This window comes from Balaenoptera acutorostrata, chromosome 3 (assembly GCF_949987535.1).
Source record: "Balaenoptera acutorostrata chromosome 3, mBalAcu1.1, whole genome shotgun sequence".
Lineage (NCBI taxonomy): Eukaryota > Metazoa > Chordata > Mammalia > Artiodactyla > Balaenopteridae > Balaenoptera > Balaenoptera acutorostrata.
Genome location: NC_080066.1, coordinates 6,572,716 through 6,592,387, shown reverse-complemented (window position 1 = coordinate 6,592,387; position 19,672 = coordinate 6,572,716). Strand labels below are relative to the sequence as shown.

Below are 19,672 nucleotides of genomic sequence, written 5' to 3'. Positions count from 1 at the left end.
TCTTCAAATATTTCCTCAGTCCCTTCATTTTTCTCTTCTTCTTCTGGGATCCCTATAATTTGAATGTTGGTGCGTTTAATGTTGTCCCAGAGGTCTCTGAGACTGTCCTCAATTCTTTTCATTCTTTTTTCTTTATTCTGCTCTGTGGTATTATTTCCACTATTTTATCTTAGAGGTCACTTATCTGTTCTTCTGCCTCAGTTATTCTGTTATTGATTCCTTCTAGAGAACTTTTAATTTCATTTATTGTGTTGTTCATCATTGTTTGTTTGCTCTTTAGTTCTTCTAGGTCCTTGTTAAACGTTTCTCGTATGTTCTCCATCCTATTTCCAAGATTTTGGATCATCTTTACTATCATTACTCTGAATTCTTTTTCAGGTAGACTGCTTATTTCCTCTTCATTTGTTTGGTCTGGTGGGTTTTTACCTTGCTCCTTCATCTGCTGTGTGTTTCTCTACCTTCTCATTTTGCTTAACTTACTGTGTTTAGGGTCTCCTTTTCGCAGGTTCGTAGTTCCCACTGTTTTTGGTGTCTGCCCCCAGTGGGTAAGGGTGGTTCAGTGGGTTGTGTAGGCTTCCTGGTGGAGGGTACTGGTGCCCGTGTTCTGGTGGATGAGGCTGGATCTTGTCTTTCTGGTGGGCAGGACCACATCCAGTGGTGTGTTTTGAGGTGTCTGTGAACTTAGTATGATTTTAGGCAGCCTCTGTGCTAATGGGTGGGGTTGTGTTCCTCTCTTGCTAGTTGTTTGGCATAGGGTGCCCAGCACTGTAGCCTGCTGGTCGCTGAATGGAGCTGGGTCTTAGCGTTGAGATGGAGATCTCTGGGAGAGCTTTTGCCGTTTGATATTACGTGGAGCCGGGAGGTCACTGGTGGACCAATGTCCTGAACTCGGCTCTCCCACCTCAGAGCCACAGGCCTGACACCCGGCCGGATCCCTGACACCTGTCAGCCACACGGCAGGGATCAGCTCCACGGACCGTGGGGGCCTTCAGGGGCAGCCAGGCACCAGGGGCGGACCATCCTCCCACAGCAGCCTCCAGGGTAGGGCCCATGTCAGACCACCGGGATCTACTGAATTCTTGTGATCGAAGACAACTTGGCACACTTAAGTCCCCTTTTCCCCCTTTATCAAGTACCAACATGCTTATATCACAATGTGAAATAAATCTTCAGTGTTTTCTGCTCATTTATTTCTTTAACAGCAATCTATAGAGCACGAGCACTGTGCCTGACACTGTTCTTGGTGTTAGGAAACAGAAACAAAACAGACCAAAATCCTGCTGTCATAAAGCTTACTAGTGAGACAGGTAATACATAAAACAAATAAGTAAGATATATAGTATGTGCCTAGTAACCAGGATTTATTAAAATCTTACATTTCAATAAAAAGACAAACAACCCAATTCAAAAATAGACAAGGGACCTGAATAGACAATTCTCCAAAGAAGATATACAAATGGCCAAAAAGCACATAAAAAGATGATCCACATCATCAGTCATGAGGAAAATGTAAATCAAACCACAACGATCACTTAGCTGCAACTAAGACTCCACATGCCGCAACTAAGAAGTCTACATGCTGCAAATAAGAGCCCACAGGCCGCAACCAACACCCAGTGCAGCCAAAATAAATAAATATATAAATATTTTTTTAAAAAATCTATTTTTGAGGGAATTCCCTGGTGGTGCAGTGGTTGGGACTCCGCACTTTCACTGCCAATGGTGTGGGCTCAATCCCTGGGCAGGGAACCAAAATCCTGCAAGCTGCGTGATGCAGCACAGCCACCCCCCCAAAAATCTATTTGCGAGAATGAGTGCAAGAGAGAATGTTAATGAAAAGGGGGAAAGGATGGGGTTGAGCTTTTAGAAAAGGTGGCCAGAGAAGGCCTCACTAAGGAGGTGACACTTGAATGCTGACCTGAAGGTAGGAAGGACTCCTTTATACAGACATCTGATGCAAGATCCTAAAGGGAAGAGCAGGGGCAGAGGGCTTGCCTCACTTTTGAGGCAGAGGAAAGGCCACCGTGGCCAAGCAAGACAGGAGGGGAGAGTAGTAGGAAATGAGATTAGAGGGCAACAGGGAATCTGATTAGCGGAGGAAGGGCCTAGGGCGTCATTCTAAGGACTTTGGCTTTTACTTTTAGTGAAAAGGGAGCCAATGACGTGAAGTGACTTACATTTTAATGGGCTCATTTTAGTCCTGAATTGAGAAGCTACTACAGACCCATGAAGGGCATCAGCATGGTCTAGTCATCAGTTAGGAAGCTACAGCAATGATGGAGGAAAGAGAATTCTCCAATTTGTCTTTCAATTCTTTCAGTAAGTTTTCAGTTTCTCTTTCGTCCTTCAAATGTTCTGTCCTCATGGCCTCCATAGTTTCATGGATATAATAACTTCTCTTATGGTTTTTGGTTTTCTGAAGTTTTGTTTTGATGCCTTCACTGTCTCTAATCTTTTCAGTTGCTTTTTCCTTATTTGCTCTTATTTCTGTTTTTCTTTTTCTTTTTTTTTGGCCAAGCCACTTGGTTTGTGGGATCTTAGTTCCCCAACCAGGGACTGAACCTGTGCCCCCTGCAGTAAGATTGCGGGGTTCTAACCACTGGACCACCAGGGAAGTCCCTGATTCCTGTTTTTCACGTTAGCATTCCTCAAATGTCTGATGATCCTTGGTGGTCTGCTAATATGTGGAAAAACTAAAAAGCACTGTCTGTGTGGGCAGGACTTGGAAACCTCACTGTGGGATTATTTGGTTGGGCCGTTTCATTGCAGTATCTTGACCTGGTCAATTTGGCCAAAGAAAAATAAATTGCTTTAATCATGAGTGGGTACATTCAACAAGTGCAAAGCTGCTGAGATCTAATCATTAAAAACACACATCTCATGAGGCTTCTCACCCATCATCTACCCTAGCCAATCTATCACCAAGTCCTGTTAGCTTAACTGAGGTATAAATCTCTCAAATTTATATACAGTTGATCCTTGAACAATGCAGGGGTTAGGGGCGCTGACCCTCAGCACCATCGAAAACTCACATTTAACTTATAATCGGTCCTATGTATCCATGGTTCCTCTGTATCTGTGGTTCCGCATCCACGGATTCAACCACCTGGGGATTCAACCAACTGGGAATTGTGTAGGATTTACTATGGAAAAATAATCCGTGTGTAAGTGGACCCGCTCAGTTCAAACCTGGTGTTGTTCAAGGGTCAGCTGTACTTCTATCCATCTCTATCATCATTCCCCTGGACCAAACTACACCCTTTGCTCACCAGGAAGACTACCAGAGTCTTGTTCACCTACTCCTAGGATATCCTTCAGTGCGTGTCTTCCACAATTGGCCAGAGTGATCTTTACAAAATGCATTTTTAGTCCTGTTCCCTTTCTTCATATCTCCCCCCCAAACTACTACCACAGATTTTTAAAGTCTAGTGGCAGTCCTTACTCTTAGAAGAGAGTCGCACGGGCTGCCTACCTTTGCAGCCTCCTTCTGCCCCCGGCCCCGCCCCCAGTTCTCAGCGCTCCCGCTCTTCTCTCAGTTGTTCACACCACAGTCCTTTCTTCTACGGCTGTTTGCTTGCTCCAACTGTTTCTTTAGGTGGGAATGCTCTTTTTTCCCTCCCCCTGTAGTTTCATCTTACTGATGCCTCGGGGCTCATTTTCAACATCAATTCCTCAAGGAGACGTTCCTAATCTTCCTTAAAGCTTTACAGACCTGTGTTTTGTTAGCATCCATCACAGCTGTAATTTTATAAGTGTGACTCTTTGATTAATGCCTCCCCCATTAAAATGCACACTTCCATAAAAACAGGTGCCTAATCCTTTCCCTTACCATGTATTCACAGCACCCTGCATAATGCCAGGCGCGTATCATATGCCCTGTAAATATCTGACAAGTGGGTATATCATGAAGGAAGAGAACTGCAGCTATTACCACCTCCAGTGTGTAAGGCACATGAAGAAGGCGATTGCTTTTCAAAGGCATCTTACAATGCCAAATTACAGACTGCCTTGAAAACTGTGACCTTAAAACATGCTTTTTTACTTCATCATAATCAGTACAAAGAAATCAGCACACAAAATACATTTCCAGACAAACAAACACACCAGTTTTATAGAAAAAGATATAAACATTCACATTAAGGTCTGGGGCAGGTGGGGGGCCGGGAACAAAACTCTGTTGTTCATTTCAGGCCAAGAACATAAAGTGAACCTACCTACCAGAAACAAAGAAACCAAAAATCAAACAGAATAACAAAAACAAAGCCATAGCCAAAATTACTTGTGCAAATACATAAATATCCAAGAAAGAGTGACCAAATAATGGATCTTGTTGTAACATAAAGAAAAGCAAAATTTACAGTATTTTCTATATGGTAAAAACTATATAAATACTGCTTCATTTAAAAAAATTTAAAATTGGACCTAGTAAATGCTATCAAGTATCATCAATGTTATTTACCATTTACATGTTCTTCCAGCTTTAGAATACTTTATTTCAAAGGGAAAAATTCTTTACCTGTAACTCTATAAAGATAACATGTTCAAGCAATCCAAATTCAATTGTGCTAAAATTCACGGAAAAGGAAGTACCCGTGCTTTTAAGAAGCTTCAGAGTGAGTCATGAGGAAATATTTTTAGAAGATATAAATGTCACTGGAACCCAACTGTAGAAAATTCGTGCAAAGGCTTTATTCATTAAACTAATGAGTTCTCTACACTATGTGCCAGTCTGTATACCAGATGGGGAAAACACAAAGGTAAGTATCAAAACAATCAGTACAAAATTTAAGAGTTCTAAAAGAGAGATAAGGTATTTGAATTACCTGGTTTTTATGATTTATAACAGTAGAAGAACCTAAAATCTTAATGTAAGCTTTTCTATAATCACTTTATGTGTGTGTGCACTTTCCTATCAGGATTACTAGTAGCTTCAAGGATGCAAATACATGAAGACAGATTTAAAAACCTTGACTGACGTCCACGGTGTACGCTGAGTGTGTTTTGTCAGGTCCACAACTGGTGTGGCAGGGTTTTTAAAGTTTTTCTATGTACTTCATGGCTCAATTCCACTTTTCAATGCAGTGGCTGAGGCCTACGGATAAGAAGATGAATGAGAGAGTCCCTGCCCCACACAAGGCTCACTGCTGACCACGAGCCACGCAAAGAAAGGCGCGGGAAGTAGCAACGGTGCATCATGTGATAAATGCAACAGCACAATGGACCCACTGCTATGGGAACAACAAAGAATACCAGGACAGGTAGGTAAGGAGTGTCTACTCCATAGAAAGGCGGGTATCATTCACTTCCATGACTCTCTCAACATACCTAACATTTCGATGTTTGAAAACAAAATGTCTGCATATCTACATAGCGCAAGTGACACTGTTCCTTCTATTAACCTCCCGTGAAACCTCTTCTGCTGTTTTGACAACAAAATCATTTCTTAAATATCAATCATAAAATTTAAGGTTTAAAATATTTTTATCTTACTATCTTTTATATTTGACACATATAGTTTGATAGAATTTATTAGTTTCCTAATGTTAAAGAATAGGGTTGGTGATAAAAATAATAATTGGCTTGAAAATACATTTCTGTATGTGAATTGGAACTGATTTCCTTTTCTGGAAATTTATAACACTTGACACTAAAATGAGTCAAATGATGAAATCCTCAGGCAGGAATTAGTTGTTTAGGTTCTGTAGTTTACATTTGCTTTTAACTTCTTCCTCTCTACTTCAGGAGGAAAATATATAGCAAAAGCTGTCAGACGAAATGTAACCAATCAGTACGGTCTGTACTCTTACAGTTGTATTTTATAGCTTTCCCTGTTTAAGGAAAGGTAAGTATGTATCTTTCACTAAATCCACTAGCTGGACGTTTGCCAGCACAATAAAAGTGAATACAGTAATAAATAATGAAATAGATCCACAAAACTTAGCACTGTCAGTTCAGTCTTTGGTACAATTTATACAATTCATACTTCTTACAGACACAAATAAAGTACTCTAACAAGTACAAGCTGAAAAAGCACGTTGAGTAATCAGGAAAGTGCAACAGAATTAAGAAACGTCAAAAATATAATTATATATTTTCTTCCTTTAGTCCAACATCTAGCAACTCTACGTAGGCATACCAGAAATGTTTAGTAAATGCAGAATAATGAAAACGGCAATGATGATGGTGACAACAGCTAAGATTTACTGGGCATTTAACTTGTACTAGGTACTGCTAATTGTTTAATATTTAAGCCTGAGAGCAAGGCACTATCATTAAACCCTATTTTAAACACATGGGGGAAGAGGCTGCCCCATGTTAGGAAGTGGCATGGCTGGGATTCTAACTTCAAGGTTCTTAACCACTCGACTGTGGAAAAAGAAATATTATAAAGGCTGGGATTTAGCAACAGTTTTGTTGCAAGAATTTTATAACAAACATATTCAAATGTATTTAATCTATTTCAATACTGTAATATTGTATATACTAAAACTGTAGGAAATATTCCATCCTGAAAGAGCAACTGACTTCTATACCACTGAACTATTAATAGATTTTAAAATGCTTTTTCCTAGATGTTATAACTAAAACTATTTTATGTCACGTAAGTTAGATTTTTATCCTCTCTACAAAAGAGTAACCCAAAACATTTAATTTCAATTATTTTCACCATAACACAAGTGATTTCTGAAAAATAATCAAACGCCAAAGTTCTAAAGTTGGAAAAGATAAAGAAATTATAACTAAATCATGACTGATTTTACTGAAATGATTCCAAAACCAAAGCAGTACAACAGTATGTCCTTTAGTATTAATTTTTTAGATTTTGAAACAATCCACTTCACAGTGGGAATACACTGAAGTCTGTACAAAGATCCAAACTAAACATGGACTTATATTACTTGTTTGCCTGATGTCATACTTACAAAAAAAAAAAAAAAAAATCCTGCTATAAGCATACCTTGGCAAAAAATACGGTGAGGTGAGTTTCACTGCCAACAATCCAAATAGGGAATTTTGGAGATTTCAAGTAAGAACCAACCTAGAACAAATGTAGCAAAATAAATAAACAAATGAAAATTTTATACTGCCTGTTAAATATCTGCCAACGAATATTTGAAGCATAACTGAAGTGTCTAATTCATATTTAACGGGAATAATGGATTGTGCCAGAATGCCTTACCCATAATGGTCAAATGCTAAGTGTAAAAATGCATGTTATAAAGACTGTCAGGGCTAAGTTTGTACTGCACCTTTCCACTAGAAGAATAATACAGATTTCACACAGCTAAAAAGAATTAGTTTAGCTCTAAGAATCATTCTCAGGTTTCACTAAAGATCCTAGATAAAATGACCACTTCTAGAATTTCAGCTTGGTATCTCAAACCCTAAAACTATAAACTTGACAACAATTACTTTATCAGGAAAATAATTATAAATTAACAAGTGAGTAGATATATGAATAAATAAGGGGAAAAACCTTAAGAACATTCTGTCTCCAAAGAACCTGGGGCAACACAGTGATCTCTCTAAAGCAAAACACACACTCCCAAACATTTAAGAATATAAAAGAGTCCTGTCATTTGATTCTTCATGGTAGGAAGTAAATTCAAAGTTTTACAGTATTAAGTCTCTTTAAAATACGTAAGAAGTTATACTTTATAGCCTGCCTTCGAGGTTATATATTTAATATAAAAATGACAATACCCAAAATTTGAGAGTATCATTTTTTTGTGCGTGACAGAGGAAAAAAAAGCTTAAAATTCAACAGACTTGTGAAACCTGACCATGTTCACATTAACCATCCACACTCTTAGATGGACAAAGACTGACTGAAAAACAACTAACCTTACCAATCACATTTGCTGACTTTTCTTTTCTCACACAGACTCCCTAGAACGGGAAGATTCCAAGTGGCTGCCCGCAGTCGTCAGGGCCAACTATTCGCCCCTCAGCAGCCAAAAGCCCTGCTCTGGTGCCCGGCTTTCAACCACCCTTTGGACCTGCCTGCTATCATGAGGGGGGAAGTGGGAAAGAGGCAGGTACTCTTTTGTATTCGGGATCGTAAAGCTAGTATCTTTGACCTGCGATGGGAGGGATGAGCGCTGTGCTACCGGCAGTGGTGACCCAGCAGAGGAGGAAGGATGGTTTGCGGACAACAGGAAAGTGTTAGCAGCAAAAGGACAAAGACACAGGAGAAGCTCTGGGCACAGTTCAGAGTGAAGGGATTTTAGAGGTGTTCAGTGCAAGGCCTTCCACTTTACATAAGGAAGCTGCGAACTCCGCAGGACCTGTGCTTGGCCTCAATTCAGACAGCTAACTAGTACAAAGCTGGGGTTAAAGCTCAGGTTGTATAACTCCTCATGTGGCAGCTTTCTATTACATCACGCTGCCTCGTGTGGTGAAAAGTTTAGGTGCTGTTTAACTTCTCTTTTCGAAAAAGTGTGTGTGTATATATATGTGTGTGAGTTTAAGGTAGAAGTAAAACATGAGGATAAAATTACAAACAGTGGGCTCAGAGGGTAAATGAGCGCTGAGCTCACGAAGTGTTTGTAATAAGGAAAATAAATAAAAGGCAGCACAAATGGAGCAACCACTCTGGAAAACAGCTTGACGGTTCCTCCAAAAGCTACGTACATAATTACCATAGGACCAAGTAGTTTCATTCCTGCGTATACACTCAGGACAAATAAAAACATGCTCACAAAAGACTTATACATTAATGTTCATAGCAGTATTATGCGTAATAGCCAAAAATCAGAAACAAGCCAAATGTCCATCAACTGATAAATAGAAAAATGAAACTGATATAAACTGATATATCATACAATAGAATATTATTTGGTCATACAAAGGAACGAAGTACTCATACACGTTAAAACATGAATGAACACTGAGAACATTATGCTAAGTGAAAGAAGCCAGACACTAAAGGCCACATACTGTAGGATTCCATTCAAATGACATGTCCAAAACAGGCAAACCTGCAGAGACGGCAAGTTGCCAGGGGCTGGGGAGGAGGGAGGAGGTGACAGCTGAAGGGCGCAGAGCGGCGCTCCCCAACCTTTCTGGTACCAGGGAGCGGTTATGTGCAAGACAGTCTGTCCACGGACGGGGCTGCAGGGCAGTGGGGGGGGGGGGGGCGAGGGGCTCAGGCGGTAACGCGAGCGATGGGGCGCGGCGGGGAGCCGCAGATGAAGCCTCGCTCGCTTGCCGTGCGGCCTGGGGGTTGGGGCCCCTGGTTTACAGGACCCTTTTGGAGCGAGGAGAACAAACTGAAATTAGACAGCGGTCATGATGGTACAGCCCTACGAATGTACGAAAAACCTCTCAGTAACACACTTTAAAATGGTGAATTTTATGCATGAGTTATGTATGAGTTTTTTAAAAGGCGCACAGCCAAAAGCACTCAGTCACCTTTTATCTCGCGCGTGCACGCATACAGGGGCAGGAGAGGGAAAGAGAGAGAGAGAGAGACCTAGAGAGCCAGTGAGAGAGGCTGTTTCATTTGTCTTAATGAACATATATGATCAAAATGATATGAAAATGTTAATTTCAATTCTAAAGGCCAATTTGCTACACTATCAAAGAACAGGGAGATGTTCAGATTCACACAACTAATTACAAACACAATTATTCCCTTAACGCCATTTCTCTAAATGTTTGATGATAAGTGAACGTATATATATTTTCAGAAGGATATCTACAGTTATATACAGATGAGCACCAGAGTGTAAGAGAGAGTGTTTTTTTGTTTTTGTTTTGTTTCTTTAATGCTGTCTTAACTCAGCTTTGAGGCCCTGACTGGGGGCTGGTCAATTCCCTTAAAAAAGACAGCTCGTAAGTCCAAACCCCAGCCACCTCCCAACATGTCTCCCCACCGCAGGCCACTCTGCACGGCCCTAATCGCTCTGGAGCCGGGCCCCAGACAACAAGGGACAACTCCCAAGCCCAGCGCTCACCCAGACTATTCAAACCAGCCAGGTCCCAGGGAGCCCAGGCAACCCAGCTAACTCCATCCCAATTTCCACACGTAAGCTGCTCCCTAGGGCTGCAGCCTGCTGTTGCCGTGTCCCCAGGTATAATTCTCTTCTTGGCCCTGCCTGGTAGCATTCTCTTGTTTGGAGCTGTAGGTCACAGAGTTCTGCCTTTCATCTATCTGAGTATCAGCGTGCTGTATCCCACCATTAAAAATATCTTTAAACCTAGAAAACACCATAGTTACTCCTAGAACACTACAGCAGTAACACTAGGTTGGCACTAGAGCAATAATACTGGAGTAACAGGAGAATATACAGCAGTTAATGACTTCCCACTAAGATCTTGGGGATAAAACAGACATTCCTCTGTTCTATCTAACAGTTACAGAAAAGCAAATGCACATATTTAGAAAATTACAATTCTGGTGAAATTGTCTGCTCATTCATTCAACAAATATTGACTGAGCATCTAATATGTACCCAGAAAGACAATGTGCCTGCCTTCAAAGAGTTTATATGCCATTAGGGACAACAGAAAAACAAATTCAAGATTAGAAAAAGATAACTAAATCAATAAAAAAGATCACTGCAAAGTGATTATTCTTATGAAATAATGTGAAAAAGAGTCACTGAGGGAATGGTCCAGGAAAGGGTCTTCGAGGCACAGTCTGAAGTAGAGTCTGAAGGAGAGAGTGAGCCATCCATTAAGAGCTGGAGTATTCCAGGCAGATATGAAGGAAGTACGAAGGCTCATCAGGCAGGAAAGGGCCTGGCGTGTATGAAAAACTGACAGGAGACCAGCAATGGAGAGAGTGCAACGCAACTCCGCAAGGACAGACAGAATCCAGACCATCAGGGCCTTAAGGCCACAGGGTGAAGATTTCAAAATATACCATCTTCACACCCTATCTGCCTGCAAATCACACACCACACACTTTTTAGAAAACAGCTTCCCTGATGTATCTTTGACATACAAAAATTGTATGTATTTAAGGTGCACAACTTGATACTTTGATATATGTATACACCATAAAAAGATCACCACAATCAAGCTAAGTAACAAATCCATCGTCTCTATGTGGTTACCATTTTTTAATGTGCACACACACTTTTAGGACTATGAACGTCTGTGGGTGTGTTGGGGAGGAGGAGACGCAGTTTGATTCTCTGGTCGCTAGGCTGCCTCAGAATAGCTTTAACTTGTGTAATTAAAGTCACTGAAAGTATGAGTTGCTACTGTTTGACTGTGCAATTACTACTAATGAATAAGGGCAGGATGACACCTATTCGATTATCATATCCGTGTCACCCCTGTCCAAGTGTTGTCATGAAAGAGGAATGCTGCCTGGTAAAAAAGAAAGGGAGGGAAGGAAGGAAGAAAGGAAAAAAGAAAGAAAGGCACTGCTATTGTTACTAAAAATAATCAGCCCCAGAACCACTGCTGTGGAACCACCATTCTAAAATGGAAAAGAATATGAGATCTACTTCTTTCTTTCCCCAAAATCAGCACATCTTATTAAGCGCGAATCAGTAACGATTTAAACTCCATTTAAAACTATTTGGACTATCCAATAGTTATTTCAGTTTGTGCAGGAAAGCTATGAAATATATATCAAAAAACGAGAGTTTCATGGCAGTTCCTAATTCTAGCACATGTGTTAAAGAGTTTAATGCCGTGAAATGCTTGGATTTTGTTTTTTAGTGCGAAATCAGTTTTCAGATGAAAAAGACAAGTTAGAATTTCAGACATTTAGCAAATTCTTTTTCTTTGCCTGATAAAGTATTATCAGTTGTTTCAGCTAAGCATACTGTTAGTGAGGAACAAACACGGCATTCCTTCCCCTCAGTTTACCCAAAACTATATTTATATTCGATGATGGATATCTGTTTTTATAAATTATTTCATGCTGGGTTCTGCCCCCGACCCTCAAAAAGGAACAAGCCTCAAAAAATAAGGAGACTCAGCATGATCAGCCAGCTTAACTCCATCCTTGATAAGCCTGTCAGTTCAGGAAGGGAGGTCAGAAAAGAACTGAGAGTACACACTGTCAGTAGTAAGCTAAAATATGTTGTCACGGGAGAAAAATGCTCTCTGCAACAGTGGACATGTGAATAAAAACCATTCAAAGTACCTTAAAAATCAACTTACCTTACAGTATCTCAACGCTTCCATTAGTGTTAAGAATCCTACAGCTGCTTGTTCATGTATACCAAGAAGTTCTGCAACAGAAAAGTTAGCATTGCATTAGCATATAAATCTGAAAAGCACTTCAATGTAAATATATATGTACACATATATATATTCTACACCAGAACTTTTTCTTTTACCCAAAACTTTAAAGCCCAGCATATATTTATTAAGAGTTCACATCAAGTCATCATGACAGTACTACTCATTATAAAATACCATTAAATTAGGTAGTGGGTAATGAGATCCTTCAGATGCACATTAAATATATTTATAAAACTTTATATTCAATGTTAACTTTTGATGGACATTTGATACCATTCCTCTCTTCTATAAACAAACACAAGCAGCATGCTTAAGACTGGGGAAATAAAGATGAACAGAACACAGTACTGCTTTAAAAAGGCTAAGAGCTTATCAAAGGAGACAGATGAAAAACCCTGTGCTCTCTGTTTATATGAACGCACACATCTTACAGTAGTATTAAAGCATCTGCTTACTGTGTTTGGGAAGGTGTACACAAGTGGTAACATCTGAGTTGAATCTTGTAGCATATGTAGGAATTTCCAGGCCAAGAAGAGGATAAGAAGAAAATTCAAAGCAGAAGAAATGGCAAAGAAGTATGATAAATCAATGTATCTTCCTTGAAAGGAAGGAATGTATCTTCCTTGAAACCTTCCTTAAAGGTTTCTAGCCTGGGGAACCTGATAAATGGTGATTAACTAAGAGAAAGAATTAAGAAGAAGTAGGTTCTAAAGTGGCGTGAAGAGAGAACATGAGTTTGGTTTTAGACAAGCTAGGATTGAGGCGCCCTTAGGACTTCCAGCTAGAGAACCACTATAGTAGTAATTTGGGTCCACACATATTTCTAAAAAGCATGTTTTTTTCCGGTTAAAAATTATGTCCACTGTAAACACAATGTATATATAACTCTACATCCTTTTTACCATCTGGTTATATATCATCCATTTTCCTATTAGGATATTATGTTTTTCTTATCAATTAATGTAATAATATCAACTTATTTGCTTTTGTTGTAAATATTTTACTGTGTATCCTGAAGTACAACATCCAGATGGTGTAAACCAAGAACTTGTTGTTTAAGCTTTAAGATTTGTAAATTTAAAATTAATAGAAGGCACGTATATATATAGTTTGTATTTTTTCACAAACTTCTTACAGGCAGAGAAGACATAGCAATAGTTCCCAAATTTTGGGTACGATCCTTAGGGATGCCTAAGTCCCTTTTAGAGACTACATGAAACCGAAATGATTTACATGAGAAGACGTTAATTGTCTTTTTCACTCTTACTCTCTCCTGAGTGTATAGTGGGGTTTTCCAGAGGCTAACTGATACGTTATTTCCCAACAGACTGAATCTATAAACAGATATGAGAATCCAGCTGTCTGCTAATAAAACTAGACATTAAAGGGACTGGCAAAATTTTAAAACAATGTCACTCTTCTTACTAAATTTTTTTCTTATTTGGGAAGATAGTTTAATTAAAAATATTTACATTTAAAGTAATTTTAAAATGAATACATCTTTTAAAATTTCTCAGTCTTAATTTTTAACAAAAAACCCAGTGATCATTATTTTCTTATAAACCAAATAAGCGAAAGATTTTTGGGATCCTCACTATATTTAATAGTGTAAAGGTCATGATACCAAAAAATCTGAGAATCATTGAATTATAGCATTCAAAGGAAAAAGAGGAAGTGAGGGTGAGCAGCCCAAATAGGCAGAGATGGTACTCCACAGCCTTTCAAATTGTTTCCTCCTCTTCCTTCCGAAATGTAAGCAGCACTAAGTATTTTGAAGTTCAAAGAATACATGTTAAGAAACATTTTCACACTTTTAATTTCTAAAATCAGTTACCACCACCTAGTGTTACAACTTGATACTACATCATCTATTTCCTTAGAATTTTAAACAAATGTCTAGACTAGTATATTTATAATAATATCATGCTACTAAATATAGCAAATTAGCTGTTCATAATTCTTGAATAATGAATTGTTCAGATTAGGTCAGTAATCACATGTTTAGGTATGTTGTTTGAATGGCAGCATTTTTAAAATGTGTTAACTCCTATTTCCTTGAACAGGACATGTACTTATAACTTTTATCTTCTTTTGATGGCTAAAGTGCATCATTAAGAATATTTATTATTGTACAAAGTTGTAATTATAGTGAGGATATACTATCCTCATATTAAAACTTACAGAATTTAGTTATAAGAGACTTAATAAGTCTCAAAGAAGTCTGCTTACATTTGCAGAAAATTCTAATAATCATGTCATTACATTTCAGAATTTTCTAACTTCGTCTTCTTAGCCTAGCATTTAAGACTAATCCTGGTGAGTGTCTATCAACCCCTCTGTTCAGTCAGTGGCACTGTACCTAAATGCAGAGTTTCATATTCCTGAGTTTGCTTTTTTATACCCTTCTCCTCCACTCCCAACTACCACTTCTCACTACTGTCAGGGTGTCTACCGAAGTCCTTCTTGGGCCTTTCAAACTTGACGCTGACTTGGAAAGCAGATAACTGCACTACATTTACTTAACAAACATGCTCTGGGTGCCAAGTATGGAAAAGAACAATGCTAAATAAGCACAGTGTAGGAATACAAAGGTACCACTGGGAATATGAAGACGAAGAAGCAAAGAGCCTCTCTGCAAACCAGGTATCTGATGAGGGGTTAATATCCACAATATATAAGGAACTCCTACAACTCAGCTGCAAAAGACCAAATCACCCAGAAAACAAAACAAGACGCCAAAACAAAAAAATCTGGGCAAAGGACTTAGACATTTCCCTAAAGAATACACAAAATGGCCAACGGTATATGGAAAGATGCTGAACATCACTGATCGTCAGAGAGGTGCAAACTGAAACCACAATGTTAGGCTAAGCATTCTCAAGAACACAAAAGATAAATGCTGGGGAGGGTGAGTAGAATCTGAATCCTTGTACACTGTTGGTCGGGATCTAAAATGGAAAACAGGATGGAGGTTCCTCAAAAAATTAAAAATAGAACCACTGTATGATCCAACAGTTCCACTTCGGTGTATTTAGTCCAAAAGAATGAAATCAGGATCTCAAAGAGATATCTGCATTCCCATGCTCACTGCAGCGCTGTTCACAATAGCTGAGAAACTGAAACAACCTAAATGTCTAGCAACAAATAAATGGATAAAGAAACTGTGCAATATCCATACAATGGAATATTATTCAGGCTTACAAAAGAAGGAAATCTTATTATATGTGCACATGTATGAACCTCGAGGACCTTATGCTAAGTGACATATGCCAGTCACAGGAGGAGAAATACTGCATGATTCCACTTAGACGAGGTTTCTAAAATAGTCAAACTCATAGAAGCCGAGAGTACAATGGTGGTTGCCAGGAGCTGGGAGGAGGAGGAGATAGGGAGCTGCTATTCCACAGACAGAAAGTTTCAGTTATGTAAGATGAATAAGTCGTAAAGATCTGCTGCACAATCTTGTACCTATAGTTAATACCATACTTAAAAATTCGTTACAGGATAGATCTCATGTTAAATGTTCTTGCTACAGTTAAAAAAATTCAACCCCTCCCCCCCCACCAAAAAAACCAAAGTGGAATGTGGTAAGTGCCATGAAGGCAAAGTGCTCAGAGGCAGGATGGATGACCTGCAGCTGTGGGAATCAGGAAGTGCCCCGGGGAAGGGAGGGCCCATGAAGTGCGAGCTGAAGGACTGGACAAGCACAGATTCGAGGGATACAGGTCTTCAGGCACAGGGAGGGGCATGAACAGAGAAATGAAAGCAAGCAGCATGATTCTGTTCAAGCACAGGTTCATGATGGCTGAAAAATTAAGCTGGGGTGAGATTATGTAGGGTCCTTGAGTAAGTAAGGTAAAGAATCTATAGTTAAAAATATGGAAAAAAAAAAAAAGGACTTTAAGGACGTTAGAATACCTCAAATAAAAAACAATAAAATACAGAAAAAGGCTTGGTTGTCTCACTTATAGGTAAAGGTACATGCAATTTGAGCCATAAACTTTGTGAAATCTATTTTTCAAGTGAGGAGCTTTTTAAAACCCCCTTATTAGCTGTCTGTCGTATTCCTGAGAAGTCAGGTTGCTAGAGAGTTGGCATCTAGCCAGGGTTGCCAGATCTAGCAAATAAAAACACAAGATGTCCAGTTAAATATAAATTTCAGATACAAAATATAATTTTTCAGTATAAGTATATTTCAAATACTGAATGGGACATACTTACACTAAAAATGATTGTTTATTTGAAATTCAAATTTAAATGGGAGTCCTGCATTTTGTCTGGCAACTTAGTTCCAGCTAACTTAATATATTTTTACAACTAATAGAATTTGGAGAAAAGGAGCACTTCTGATCTTTCCTCACATAAATTCTGATAAACCAAATACGTTTCAAATTTGTATAGCACCTGGCAACTAATTGCAATTCACATTAATTACTTAAAAATATGAAAATTTTAGGGCTTCCCTGGTGGTGCAGTGGTTGAGAATCTGCCTGCCAATGCAGGGAACACGGGTTCGAGCCTGGTCTGGGAAGATCCCACATGCCGCAGAGCAACTAGGCCCGTGAGCCACAATTACTGAGCCTGCGCGTCTGGAGCCTGTGCTCCGCAACAAGAGAGGCCGCGATAATGAAAGGCCCGCGCACCGCAATGAAGAGTAGCCCCCACTTGCCACAACTAGAGAAAGCCCTCGCACAGAAACGAAGACCCAACACAGCCATAAATAAATAAATAAATAAATAAACCCAAAGTTTAAAAAAAAAAATGAAAATTTCAAAATGATCTTAATCTTCAGAGTTTAGATTCTCTTACTGTCTATGTATCATGAGTCTATCAGCTTTCAATTAACTATGCCTGGAAGGACTGCCATAGTGATTTCTATCAAAAGAAAAAAGAAACGAAGAATGTGGGTTTCTGATTTATAAGACCTGACTCTATTTCAATCCCATAAAATGAAGAAAACATTAAAATAAAAATAATCATCAAATAAACATACAAAAGCAATAAATGTACAATACATAAAAAAGAGGGTACGCAAATGCTGAGGGATTTGTTTAAGAAAGAAAGGAGGCCATGGGAAGACTGATCTATGGGAAAATAAAATCAAAGAAAACCTCAGCTGAAAATACAGCCAACAGTAAAAATGAAGATATCTGGCAGGTTGATAGGGGCCAGACCACAAAAGGATTTTAAGACCTTGCTAAGAAGTTTGGATTTTCTTTTAAGTGCATGGGGAAGCCACCTATTGAATGGTTTTAAGTGAGAGAATATCATGATCTGATTTAGTGTTTAAAATACCAGGCTAGTTACTGTGAAGGACTGAGGCGTGGGCAAGAATGAATTCAGTGATTAGTTCTATTGCAGTTTTATTTGTACTCTATGGCAGAAGCAAAAGCTAGTTTTAACAACTGAGGTAGAATAATGTACATGAATTCAAGAACTATATGATCAACAATATATACTTTCATTTAAAGATATAAAAAACTATCTAGATGGGAAGACCTAATATTGTAAAGATGTCAGTTCTCTAAAATAATATACAAATTTACTGTAACCTCAAGCAAAATGTTTAGAGATTTCTTAAAACTAGAAATTAAAAAGCTGGAAAAGCATTTAATTGGAATAGATAGTATGGAAAGGACCATGATAAATTTGAAAAAGTACAATATTAGGGAACGTGCTAATAAATATCAAAGTGTATTATATAACTATGTAATGGTGTAGTTTTGGCAGAAGAACTCACAAATAGATTAGTGGAATAGAAGACTCCAAAAAATGACTCATACCTATGGGAAAATCTGTTATTTGATAAAGCAGGTGTTTCATATCTGTGGAGAATTGACTGGAATTAGGATATTAGGAAATTCTTTGGGAAAAAGTAAAAAGGTAGATCCCTACTTCATACCACTCATAATAAATAATCAGATGGATTAATGAGCTAAACACTTAAAAAAAAATAACGTCTACAAAAGCATTTGAAGAAAATACTAGAGTATTAGTTTTAATCTTGGGTAGGAGAAACATAAAACAGATACAAGGAAAAAATTTAAAAACAAAAGCCATAACAGAAGAGATCAAATGATTTAATCTCATAAAAATGAAAAGCTTTGGTATATAAAAGATACCAGTGGCAAAGTTAAAGGAGACAGAAAAGGCTGAGAGAAAATATTTGCAACACAGATTTAACACACAAAGAACAAAGAATTTATAAAGCATCCCTAGAAATTGTAAATAAAAGAAAATAAATAACCTCTCCCCTGAAAATGCCAAAAGATAGAAAGAGACACTTCCCAGAAGAAGAAACACTGAAAGTTGAGAAACATATGAAAAGATGATCAAGTGCAGCCTCACTAGGAATCAGAGAAACGTGAATCAAAATAGGCTACCAGGTGTCAATAAACTGATGGACAAAATATTAAAGAGGGAGAGCTCTGAGTGTTGGCCAGTATGCAGAAAAACAGGGAACTCTCCTACATGCTGGAAGCATAAGTTTATACTTCTCTAGTTGGTAAAGCAAATTTTAGAAGGTAATTTGGCATTATCTATCAAAGTTTAACAGGTGTTCCTTAAAAGGTTAAGTAAACACAGAATTATCGTATGACCCAGGATTTTCACTCCTGGGAAGAGGCTAAAGAAAAATAAAAACATATTCTCACAAACATTTGTACATAAATGTTCCTAACCACATTACTCATCACAACCAAGTGGAAACAAGCCAAATGTCCATCAACTGATGAACGAAAAAAGAAAATGTGGTATAAACCATACAATGAAATATTGTTCAATAAAATTGAGTGCTGGTACATGCTAAAACATGGATGAACCTTGAAAACATTATGCTAAGTGAAATAAGCTGGTACAGAAGACCAGATATTAAAGACATGAGTCTGCTACCAGAAATGTCCAGAACAGGCAAACCTACAGAGACAGGAAGTGGATTAATGGCTGCTAAGGGTTTTGGGGAAGTGACTGCTAATGGGTTCAAGGCTTATTGCGGAGATGATACAAACGAACGTTCTAAAATTGATGTGGTGATGGCTGTGCAACACTTAAGAACACACTAAAACCAGTGGCTTGCACATTTTAAATGGGAGACGTGTAAGGTATGTGAATTACATCTCAATAATCCATTTAGTTAAAAAAAAAAAACAAAAAAACCCCCAGAAGCCTAAATTTTTTTAACATACGTTCTGCTTTTAGGAATCTATCCTACAGGAATACTTGAATTTGAACAGAGAGATATTTACAAAAATGTTCACTGCAGAATTGTTTGTAACAGCCAAAAATGGTAGTACCATCTAAACATTCATAAAAAATAAACTAGGGGCAAAAGACAAACTGGGGAAAAAATGTTTACTACATATATGACAGATCAAGCATTGATATCCTTTATAAATAAAGGTGAGAAAACTGCCCATTTATCTTTCATTGAAACTTCTTGGCCTTTCCTGGATAAACACGTAAT

The 19,672-nt window shown here is 38.4% G+C and overlaps 1 protein-coding gene across 5 annotated transcripts in view; it reads right to left on the bottom strand.

The window, feature by feature from the left end:
• MINDY3 (MINDY lysine 48 deubiquitinase 3) overlaps positions 1 to 19,672 on the bottom strand; it is a 90,410-nt gene that overhangs the window by 41,048 nt on the left and 29,690 nt on the right. For 4 of the 5 annotated variants that reach the window (XM_057543882.1, XM_007196420.2, XM_057543886.1 and 1 more), the window contains 2 exons: positions 12,127 to 12,197; positions 6,959 to 7,039 (listed from right to left, as the gene is read on the bottom strand). In XM_057543882.1, the coding sequence (XP_057399865.1) occupies positions 6,959 to 7,039; positions 12,127 to 12,197 (152 nt within the window). The remainder of the gene's footprint in view (positions 1 to 6,958; positions 7,040 to 12,126; positions 12,198 to 19,672) is intronic. The other variant, XM_057543883.1, reaches the window with a different exon arrangement.